General features: G+C 38.4%; 1 protein-coding gene across 9 annotated transcripts in view; it reads left to right on the plus strand.

The window, feature by feature from the left end:
• The first annotated feature begins 3996 nt into the window (after positions 1 to 3996).
• Positions 3997 to 12419, plus strand: part of LOC108708200 (lysine-specific demethylase 6A) — a 77899-nt gene continuing 69476 nt past the window's right edge. For 4 of the 9 annotated variants that reach the window (XM_041582107.1, XM_041582111.1, XM_041582114.1 and 1 more), the window contains exons 1-2: positions 3998 to 4849; positions 5111 to 5174. In XM_041582107.1, the coding sequence (XP_041438041.1) occupies positions 4686 to 4849; positions 5111 to 5174 (228 nt within the window). In that variant the 5' untranslated portion in view covers positions 3998 to 4685. Of the gene's footprint in view, positions 4850 to 5110; positions 5175 to 12419 lie in introns of all 9 variants that reach the window. The other 5 variants (XM_041582108.1, XM_041582113.1, XM_041582112.1 and 2 more) reach the window with 2 other exon arrangements.

Raw genomic sequence — 12419 nt, forward strand, 5'->3', positions numbered from 1 at the left:
TTTTTGCTGTCTCACCAAAATATAATGCATAATACTATTCTCAGTTTTACATTTACCAGAATCTAAAATGTTATTGTATGTGTGTATGTAATATATTTAATATACAAGAGCCATGAATATACTGTAAATTATAGCCTTATAAATGGTGCTTAGTGCTGCCATTAGTTAATTGGTGCTTACTGTAATTATTTCTAAAACTTGTGTATTTAAAAAAAGCACCACCTGTTGTAAAACATGAGGATATTAAAAGTCACCTCGAATTTCCATGACCAGTATACAAGCCTTCTGCTGTTATATGGTAATGGAACTCTTTGGTAATATGTTTAACAATAAGGGATAAGTTATTCTCTATATTATTTACCCTTTTATTTATATACTGCTACATATTATGCAGCTGTTTCTAGAGTTTGTTTATTATTAAAACCAGTCTTTGTCCCAGTAGTGGTTACAGTTTAAGGCCCCTAAACACACACCAGGGGGACTTGTGTGTGTGGCATGAAATAGTCAGTTAAAGGATATAAATGCAATATTTTATAGCAAAATTTGTTAGGCACTTCCAATGAGCAAGACTGCTAACCAACTACCCTGGGCTTGTGCACTAAAATGCAACAGCCAGGGGTGCTTGGGAGTGTGACACTTCATGTCCCAAATGCATTATAGCAATTCTAGCAAGTCCTAGAGTACTGTGCCTGCTTCCACCCCAAGATTGCACAAGAAAAACCTGGGACATAAAGAATGATGGCATCAACTTGCCCTTAGCCAAATACCCAGGCCGCTGCATCTTTTATAGAAGAGCCACACCTTCCTGGGGTGCAAGGTCTTGCTCATTGGAGGGTGCCTAACAAATTGCCACCAAGTGGTTTACAGTTTCCTGCTCCTGTTTGAATCATTTCACTGCTGTACTTTCTGCTTTTGTGCTGTTTTGACAATGCTTTATGGATTTCTGGCTTGCTGTTGAAAGATAATTCACTTACTTCCTTTTAATGCAAACTGCCAAGCTAGCTTTTTGCTGTGTACTTTGTTGTTTGAACTTTTATACCCTAGGGACTGCCGAAGATTCCAAAAAACACTTAATGAAAGGAAACTCTTACATTTGTTTTTTTCTCTTAAACCATGAGTTTTATTAAGTGGGTTTTCTTAATAAAGCTTTGCCATAGTAAACTTAAGAATGACTTCACTTTGATTTTCTAAGTTGTCACCAAGGGACTAACCAATGGGTAATTTATACTTGGCAAGGAAGCAAAGTCTGCATCCAAGCACATTTGCCAGCCATATATATAGTGTATATATACTCTGGGCTTCCATCAGGGGATGAAGGGGGGGCGATGTTCTGGAACCAATCAAATTCCAAACCAGAGCGGGCCCAGCCATGTTGTGCAAGTTTATGTAAACTTATGAATAAGCTTGCGTTAAAGGTTTATGCAGTTTATGTAACTTTTGTAAAAACTGATTTGCCTAGAAGCTTGCATAACTTACATATCTAGCAATGGCAAGGCAGAGCAATGTGACAGTGCAAGCAGAAGTGTGGGGATTACATTTAGAACAACCCTGACCCATAATAAACTGAATGACTTATTAGTGCTTTATGTTTTTCAAGTATGAACTGACTGACTTATTTGTTTACTTATTATAGAGTAAATAGTTTATATTGGAATCTACTTACTTAATTAAGCTATCTACTACAAGAACTTTTTGCCAGTGGAATGGCTAGTTATTGGGCCCCATAGAAAAAACTAATATTACTTTTGCACAAAATGACAGCAATAACAACAGAAAGCACTGTGAGATCAGGTGTGTAGGGTTTAAGTTTAGGACAAACTCCACTGACTCCCAGAGAATTAACAGACTAAAGCTGGCCATAGACGCAACGATCCGATCGTACGAATCGTGGATTTTTAGTGGGAGACAGTCGCTAGCTTTGTTAGACATAACTATCGTACGATTGCTGTCAGAGGTAGTACATTGGCTGATCTGTTCTTTTACTACTTTATTTGATCTGAATGGTAAGACTTTGATCTGAATGGTTAGTGGCGGGTCGGGAGATGGGAAAGTCCGATCGTAGGTTGATTCGTACGATCGGATCTTTGCGTCTATGGCCAGCTTTATTATTATAAATTAATGTTAATTAATTATTATGATCTAATTAATGTGTGCTGTCACCAACATGAATATTTAAGCCATGGAATGGCTAGTTATTGGGCACCACATCATTGGGCCCTAATCTTTGGGAAAAAGATATTTTCCATCCTTATCAATATCCTTTTGCTCATTATCAGTGTAACCCCTTTTTGGCCACCCCCTTGTGCCAAAGGTTATACATCATACCATTTCTTACCAAAGTAGGTCCTACAGTGTTACTGTAACAGTGGAATGTGGATTCTGACTGGATTTTGAATGTAAGGGGCTACATAGCTGAAGAAAATTTGATTACTTAGAGGTGTTTTTTTTAATATGGTCCCGATGTAGTTATACTACAGTTCACATTGTGCTTTTACCCTAGATGAAATGTTATGATATTGTGGGAGTTGTAGTCTAGGAACATTTGGAGCAGCACTGCTGTAGAAGGTTTATGTCCCCTATAAATTAACACAATAGTGAGGATGTAAAGTTTGTATTTGTGCTAGAAAACAACGAGCAGTGTTATTAAAGTAGAGGATGGAAATATTGAACAGTTAAATTCATTTTTGCACTTGCATAGAGGTGTAATCAAATTCTGTGTGTAAGCTGACAGGCTGATCCTATCAGTGCACACACACTCAGAAATCAGGCAAAATGAGAATCTTCCACAAAAAAAAGAATTTCTTCACTGACCAACCAAAATGTTATTTTGCATATCATTATGAGAGGATGGCAATTTTCTTTTGGGCAAAAGAAAGGAAGAAATCATCAGTATTTTCCATCCCCTTTACAGTTTTGGCATTAAAGTGATAATGAAATGATGGCATTTTAATAACACATTAGGGCTGATTACTCAAAAGTTTTGACGGACTTTAAATTAAACTCAGAATCAAAAAAAGTTTTTCTCCAGCTGATGCAGACTTTTTTTCCCATTGATAATCAATTTTTCTTGTTATTGTCCAAAAAAATGGCAAGAGCTTAAAGAAGAACTAAAGGTATAGTCACTAGGGGGTGCCAAAATGTTAGGAACCCACCAGTAATAATAATCTCTTACATGATACCATGCCAATGCTCCTGTTAGCAGAAAATTGCATTGGCCCAGGGTACAACTGTAGAAACTGATCTTCTGTGATCATCTTCCTCCTCTGTCTTCTTTTCCCTGGAAGCAGGTTCGCAAGAGTAGAAGTGTGTTTGGCTTTCACTTTACTATTTATGCACCTGCCCAGACAGGAACACAGACAAAATGAGCAGAAGATCATGGCAACCAGGAACTTCTACAGAAATACCCTAGGCCGGCACAATTTTTTTATGAATAGGAGGTCTGGCCTAGTGTATCAGGTAAGTGATTATAATCACTGAGGATTTTGACACCTCCAGTGTCCTTTTGTTCTCCTTACTTAAGGAATCCAAAATAATAGCAAGAAAATGTTAGAAATGTACAGCAACTATTCTTGCACAAATGACACTTTGATATAACCAGCCTGTAGAAGAGACAAGCCCTTAGAGGCTTCACAAATGTCTTTCATAGGATGCCATTCTGAAGCTATCCAAAATCCTGGGTGCGTTAGAAACAATAGTAAGGAGCCACGCTTCCATTATTATCCATTCAATTAAAATATTTTGCTTTTATTAACAGATCTATGTTCGCCAAGCCCCAAGACTAACACAATACTCTCCCCAGTTCCGTTTCTCTGAAACGCTTTTCACCCGAACCCCTTATAAACCTTTGTTGACTGACACACATCGAACCCACTAAATAGCGACATACAATACATGACGTCACCACGACGGCCCTCCCCTTATTGCAAGCGCTTCGGGGTCCTAATTAGAAAAAAAAGTTACGTGAGTCCCAAGTACCCCAGCAGGAGTGGACAATGACGTAAGTCAACAAAGGTCCCGTGCCATTAGCGCTGCTCCACTATTGGCTGCGCATGGAGGGGCGGGCTGAGGCGAAGAAGGGGAGGGTCTTGATGCGCGGCGTGGTTGCGCTGTGTGTATGTGTGAGAGAAGTGCGTGTGTGATGGTCGTTGACACAATTACAGCAACTTTCTGGCAGTAAAAAAAAGACCCCAATGGAAGGAAGTTTATTCACACTCAGTTTGTCGCTTGCCCTTCCTGTACCCAGGTGTTTAGTTAAGCTCAGGCGCTATATTCAAGACGTAGCATTTTAAGAAAGAATTTCGTGCAGAATAAAGGATAGTGCAGGGCGAACATAATCATCAATGTAATTCTATATGTACAGATTCCCCTGGACTTACTCTAGTGCCATTGTCAGTGCAGGCAGCTTAGCAGTGGTGGCGGGTCTATTGATATAAAGACACAAAATAAGGCGTTTTAAAGCGCCCATCGCAGCTAAAGCTGTGTGTGTCCACTCTCAGGCTCATACTCTCTATATACACACATACACGCACATTGTGTTGTCGCTGCTGCTGGAGGAGGAGGAGGCGCGGAGGTCGTGCGGTTTGTTATCCTGCCCCCTCCCCCTCCATTGCTAGTCCGCCGGGGCTCCCCCCCTCAGCAAAGTCCGCTCTTCTTGCCGTGACTCCCTCGCTGTGCGCTGCGTTTCCATGAAATCGTGCGGAGTGTCGCTCTCCGCCGCAGTTGTTGTCGTCGCCGCCGCCTCCCTCGGTGATGAGAAAAAGAAAATGGCGGCGGGAAAAGCGAGCGAGACCGAGGAGGACTTCCCCAACCTGACAGCAGAAGAACGAGAAGCACTGGTCGGGCTCGACAGGTTGGAATTCTTAATTATAACCTGCATAAAAATGTCTTTGCAAGAAAAAAAAGTGGCCTGCCCAATTCCCCTTTCTCCCCGGACACTATTCCGCTCCACGAAGCTGTTCGCTTCTTCCCCTGCTGCTGCCTGTAATGGGGTCAGAGGGGTGCTGCTGCTCTTTGTGCTTATTCCGCTCTCCTCTCTTGTCTTTTTAAACATGATATTCTCTCTTCTCTCCCTCCTCCTCCCTTCGCTCCGGGATGTGCTGTCCGCCTACAGCCGACTTTATGGATTTTTAAGGCTTCATGAAGATGGCGCCAGAACGAAGGCCTTGCTACTAAAGGTAAGCTGACAGGAGAGATGTTATGTGTGAATTAGTGCTAGCTGCAGGTCGTGAGCCCGCTGCACACTCTGTATTGTGACTATTGCACAGAGAAGGTCCTCGCTTGTGTCCCACTCAGGCTTCCATATCATATCCCAGGCATCTGCATGTATTGTGACTATGCACGGAAATGTGCAACCATGCGGCCCTCCAGTTTCCTGAGCTCCAGCTTCTGGTATGGGCCAGTCTATGGAAGTGCTGGGAGACAGAGGGCCCCGTGTAATAGACATGCCTGCCTTTATGTGGTGTGCATATTAACCATTTACTTTGCTGCCACCCATAGGGGCATTGTCAGTAGTGAGCTGTTCTGTCTCCATGGGGAGCACGAGAAGAATCATGTAGACTGACGCCTCCAATAGCAGTGCTGCTCTGTGGCCGCCATGGTTTTTGAACTGGAGGGCACAACTGTGTATCAGGAGTCAGGCTGTTCTGTTTGCACGGGGTATATGCTGCTTTATTGGAAGGCCAGTAAGAGTCTAGTGTTCAGCCATGCTTATTATTATACTCCACGGCTGTAATGAGGCTTAACGCTGTGTGTGTTGTGTGTGTGTGTAGTTCTTCACCCTGCACTTTGCTGGGAGTCTTCAAGTGGCTCCGTGGACTTTGCTGCTGCTCCAATAGCAGTCTGAGTCTTCGAGCTCGTTTATTAGTCCATCTGTTCTACTGTTTACGTCTAACGCTGCCTTCTCCATCACTCCTCCAGCTTTCCCTCGGCTGTCATTTAGTTTTTTAAGTAATGGCTGCTCCTCCCGGCCCAAGATGGCGGGACAGGGAAGAGGGGAGGGGAGAATGGGAGAGAGAAAGGAGGCACCGTCACTGCACAAACTGCTACTTAGATTGCTTGATTTCTAACAGCGACTACTTCCTTGGCCCCATCGCCTCGGAACAACTAGACTGGGGGTAATGGCAATGCGGAAGCCTTTTTTTTTTGCGATTGAACGGGGCAGTCGCAGTGCAATGTTGTTATTGTCAACCTGTAGCTACTCTGCTGTGACACTGTTAAACAAAGCCAGGAGCTGCTCGCTTATACCCAACCGTGTGCCTTGTGTTATGTTTACTGGCCTCTGAGTTTGTGCCATGAAGTGTGTGAGTTTGACACATCTCTGCCTGCACGGTAGCTCTAGTGAGAAGTACACACAAGCAGTGCACGGACCCAGCCTGTCATGGCAGATTGTGTGTTTCTTCTGTCTCCCTTAAAGGGGTTCTTCACCTTCCAACACTTTTTTTTCCAGATAGTTCACCAGAAATACACTTTTTCCAATTACTTTATTTTATATGAGTGACCCTTCTGAATTTTTTCACCTTTCAAGCAGCTGGATGGAGGGGGGTCGTCAACCCTCTAAACTGTTCAAAATTGATACAGTTAGTTGATACATTTCTTATCTTTGTCCCTGCTGAGCAGAATCTCTGAGTTTCATTACAGACAGCTGTTAGAATTGATACAATAGTTGCTAATACTCCAGAGATGCTGCTGAGAAATGTATCAACTCAATGTTGCAAAATTGTAACAGTTCAAAATCTGCCCCTGAATTACTGAGCTGCCAGACTCAAACACCACAGAGAGCAACATTCAACTTTAAATTTAGATTTTGGAAAAACTGAAAATAATGGAAAGCAACTTTATTTCTGGAGAACAATCTGAAAACAACTCAACTGAAAGTGTTTGGAAGGTGAGCAATCCCTTTAATACAATGTTGCTTTGTAGGACCTGCTGCTAGTACAGTGTTTTTCCTAGACTTACAATTCAGTTGTAAAACTGTGCTGTCTGATGCAGTATCATTACTGTAGTTACTGAGTCATGTTGTTTTTACCCGTGTCATGCAATGAACCCTTTTTTAGTTTTTTCAGAGTTTATATAAATAGATTATTAGGATACCATGTTAGATTAAAATGTATTTAGATTATATCTGATATGTAAATATTGCTTGTTATTTTTATTAAGATCCCACACCTTATGTCTCCTACTCCTTTTTCTTCAAGAGTGTAAATTCCTTCAGGCAGAGCACCTAAAAGGTTATTGGTTGCTTTTTTTTTGTATGTAGTCTGTATGTCCAGCATATACCCCCAGTTATTATACAGCACTGCAGGATGCACAGGCTCTTATAAATACTTTTTGATAATCATAGTAAAGGTCCCATACAATTTCCTTCTATTGTATTTAATGGATATTGCAGTTAGTATTTTTTGATTATCTGACATTTAAAGGGATACTTCACCTGGGAACAAATTTTTCCGTAGGAAAAATATGGAATATTTTAACTGGATTAAAAATTAATTGTAATTGTTATTCAAACCAGTATCTGTCTGTTTACATTCTCACACCTGAGATTAAAATACATGGAAGAGACATAACTCCTGTTACACTTGTGAGACCCAGAGAGCAGAAGGGGTGAACAAATACTGTTTTAACTGCAATTACACTTGCACAACATTTATACACAATTGCATATGTTTAATGTATATTGAAAGTTGCTTAGAATTACACCTTCTCCATTATGCAAAAACCTTTTCTTGGCGGATTACCCCTTTTAATAGCCTTAAAAAGTGTATTGTGTATTTTTAAAATTTAGTATTATGCTTAACATTTTTTAAATATTTCATTACATGTATGATTTGTAGTTTTGAGAAGGTGTTGCTTGTAGTTAAAGCTTAATTTTAGTTGTGTTTTCTACCCCTATATTGCATTGCCTGTTATCGGAAGAGCTTAGTACCTCAAAATATTGTGCACATGATTTTTGGTGATACTTTTTTAATGGCTATCTAGAAAGATACTTGTATTGATTTAAAACAAGTCTTTTCTGCAGGGTTTTGAACCCTTTAAAGTGTTTGACTGTGGTTGTATACCTGTATGCTATTTAATACAAGTTGTCTCCATACCCTGTTGCATTATAATTATTTATTACTAAAATGCCTCTAGTGTTTAACTTTTTTAGACTTGTTTTTTTAAGCTATGGATTTCCAAATCAAGTGGTAGTATTAGTAAACAGTAATTGGTTGTTCAAATACACCAAGATGTAAGCCACAGTTGTGAGATCCTTTTTTCCAGACGCATTCTGAAATATTTTAGTGATAAGCAGCGCTTATCACTATTTAGTGAAAACCAGAAGGTGGTCCCCATATATTTCAAAGGCTTCTCAGAATGTCAATTGATTGCAATTGGTCGTTCAAATTTGACGCTCCTGTTCCACTTTTAAACAGCAAACAGTATTGTTTTTTGAATTTTGTGTAAATGTGCAAAACACTGGATGTAAGTGTTTTTTATATATATATATATATATATATATATATATATATATATATATATATATATATATATATATATATATATATATATATATATATATATATATATATATATATATATATATATATATATATTTTAAAATCATAAAGAATATATGAAATCCAAGTGTTGGAGAAAGTATAGAGAAAATGTCAGGTTTTTTTTTACAATACATAATGTAAAATAGTTTGAGTTAATAAGGCATTAAATCACATTTTATAGCATTTATTTTAACTTCTGTTCTTTTCTCCATGAAATTGAGAGGGACTGTTGAATCCTGAGTTTCTTAAAGAGCAGCTCATTATGCAGAAGTTTACTCCGTGTATTGCCTATTTTTCCTTTAAAACAATTTTTAGATATTGCCCTGCTTAAGCGGACAAGGAATCTGTAAAACTATAGATGTGTTTTAATTAAAATAATAGACAAAGCCTTGTTCACACATGTCTTCTCTTTTGAAATGTTGTAGACCACACTGAATACATGATTCATTAGTGTTACAGTGCTTCAGGACCTGGGCTGTCACAGTAAATCCAAAACATAAAGTGGCATATTTGTAGCCTAATATTTTACCTGATTTTAGAGCCCCCCCCCAAAATACCTTTACCAGCCTTAAGACACCATAAACCTATACAAGTTAAAATCAGTCCCTTCTAATATTTGCTATGTACCATGAGGTACCCTCATACCTAATTGGGCTGCTGTAACCAAACAATATGTAAGTTCTGATTGCACTTATTTTTAAATATCTACCCATAACAAAACAATTACTATACAGTATATATTATTATTATTATTATACAGAAGTTGTCAAATATCAACAGTTTAAAAAAATGTATTTAGAATTCTATTTTGGTCTTTACTCCCACTTAAAAGGTGCCTTTGCTAGTTATGTTTATGGTTGTATAGTTTTAAAGGGATTATGTGGGAAATCTGTCCTTACTCTGCCTTAGCATTGCCACCTCATTTCTTTAACCTTTTCCCCACCAGAAGAATTTTGCACTTTAGTTACTCTTTCTGCCAGACAGTTTTTGAACATTGTTTTTTTGACTTCAGGTACACTTCCATGGGTCCCTATTACTTTACCCAGGAAAACTATAAATTATTTTTTTAGAACTTAAACTTTCAAAATATCCTAGATATTTTGTGAAATTCCAATTCTATAACATATCCAAAATGGGTAAATGCTTATTACTTCAAACGACCATACTGCAGCGCTTTTCTATATATCAAATCACTTAATCTATTGGCTGTCTCCTAGATTTTTTTAGGTACATAAAATATTCTGAATATGAATTTTAGGGGTATGCCTAATAGTTTGAAGCCCAATCTGCATAGGTTTACTAGTGTGTGGCATTTAGAAGTCCCCAAATGATACTAGCCTCTCTGAGATGTATGTCTAATGCAAAGTCTACACATTTACTGCTATTTGTCAAGTAAAGCTATAAAAAAGTATGTTCACCTCAAAAATATTTTTAGGAAGTAAACATTCTCCTAAATCAGATATAGGTAAACTGTCTTTCTTTTCAAACTAGCAAACCACAAAGCTTTTCTAAATTTAGAAATGTATGACATTTTTCCTTTTTTTCCGACAAGTCCTTATGTACTAAGCTCAAGCTTTCTATAAATGAGTGACCGTGCTCTACTGAACGGCTTATTGCCCCAGTGTCTGTGGGTTTACTCAAGTATATGGCATGTAGTGACACCCCAATTCATAATTTTATGGTTAACCGTGCAATAAAATGTCATCTAAATTGCATACAGGGTGCTTAAACATTCCCAAAAGTATGCAGACCCCCTTAAAGGAGAAGGAAAGGTTAAAACTAAGTAAGTCTTATCAGAAAGGTCCATCTAAATGATGTCACACCATGTTAATACTGCAGCTCCTATCCTAAACAGAGAGTTTCTAGAGCTTTTTACTCAGGTATGGTAAAACATTCTACAGAATAAATGTAGCATTCTAACTTGCACTATTGCAGCTAATCTATTGGCAATAAAATACCTCCGTAGCTTTCCTTCTCCTTTAAACTATAAATTTTGAAAAGCACTCATTCTGATATTTTTTACTCAAAACTACTCATGAGTATGTGCCTGGCAGGCAAAGGGTTAAGGCCCAAATGTATATGCTGTAGACTGGTTAGTTCTGAGCACGAGTTTATGCTAGATTAATAATATCCCGTACAGGTTGCTAGACAGTTTGGAAATGAATCAACCATGTAGCCTAGTGATTTTATATGTAACTTGTATTTAAGTAGTTTCACATCATCTCTGCAAAACCCCAACAGAACAAATAGATAAAAGCAATACATGCTTTATATAAATAACCAATTATAAAATATTTCAAAGATTAAAATAAGCCCTGAATCATCCTCTGTTATGACAGATGTAACACTACTTTTCAGGTAAATGTTTTAGTGGTTTCTGCAGAACCTTAGCTTTATTTCTCAGCAGCAGCCCAGAACACATTGAGCAGGTGCAGTGTTACTGATTCTCAAAAGATGACCTAACAATATTAGAAGTTAGAGAACTGCTGTTGACAATCTTAAATATTTAGTGATAAAGGGCTGTTTAATCTCTAAACTGTTACCATAAATTTCTTAAACACAGAATATAGCATTTCTTGCCATATTCTGTGTTTTCTTTAGAATCTCTAACATACATGTTATAAAAAGCACTGTATAACCATGGGGAATGCCATTAAGATCCCAGTAGGACTTAAGAGCCCACATTGTCATAACATCCCAATCCATTGCAAGGGTATATGAAGAGAGATTGCAGCTCTCCCAAGCCAAGTGGTCGTGTTAGAAAAAGCACACTGTCTGGCCTGGGGCAGAATAATATCTAGAGGGTTAATTATCAAGTTATTTGTTTTTTTTACCTCAAATGAACTCCGATGCACTCGAAACTCAAATGGTATCTTATTTAAGAAAAAAAACTAAAATGGCAAAAACCAGAATGTTAGAGGCCTGCAATCCCAAAACTTGAATTGATCGCGTTTTCGGGCAAAACCCTCCAAAAATAACTAACATCAAGCAGGCTGTTAACCTCTTCAAATGCTTCAAGGGACCTCTGCCATTGACTTCTCCAGAACCTCAACAGGTTTTAGGTGGTGTTTTTTCAGATTCAAGCTATTTCCAGGGTTGAGGTACAATAAATCTCCTTTTTAAAGAAAACTTGATTGATTAGAGTTTTTCTTTTCATACCTGAAAATGTGAGTTTTGATCAAAAAATACAACACAAACTCAAATTTTGCAGCAGAAAAATAAACCCTACAAATGAATAAGGCCAAAATGCCATATTTTATATACTGCACTTATTGCACCAGCCTAAAGCTTCTAAATAGCAGTAATGATCCAGGACATGAAATTTGTCACAGGGTCACCGTCTTGGAAAGTGTTTGCGACACTTGTGTGCTTTGAGCAGCTGTTGAGAAGCTAAGCTTAAGGGTTGACTCAAATTATCAAGCAGAATAGGTGGTTGGCTTGTAATATTAGGTTGATGCTTAAAGGCTGATTATTAAATTCTTATGCTAGTTGCACTGATTTCTAAGCTGCCATGTAGTATTTCTCTGTATTAAGTACTAATCAGCCTTATATTGTGACATTTATATTCTATGTGTACTGTATATTTTGAGTGGGTGCCTAAGTTCAGTAACTGACAGCAGCACAGAACATGTGCAGTGAATCAGCAGAAAATAAGATGGGGAGCTACTGGGGCATCTTTGGAGGCAAATATCTTCCCTGCTAAAGAGCTGCTTTGGTTGCCTTGGGCTGGTACAGAAGCTCAAAACATAATGTACAACATCTCTAGCCTACTTCTTTAGTTAAGCTTTACTTCTTCTTTAATGAAACTTAGGGATTCTGCTCAGCAGTGCCAAAAAAGAAATTTATCAACTTAGAATAGATTCCAGTCTGTGACCCCGGCCA

The sequence above is a fragment of the Xenopus laevis genome, chromosome 2L (genome assembly GCF_017654675.1).
Source record: "Xenopus laevis strain J_2021 chromosome 2L, Xenopus_laevis_v10.1, whole genome shotgun sequence".
Classification (NCBI taxonomy): Eukaryota; Metazoa; Chordata; class Amphibia; order Anura; family Pipidae; genus Xenopus; species Xenopus laevis.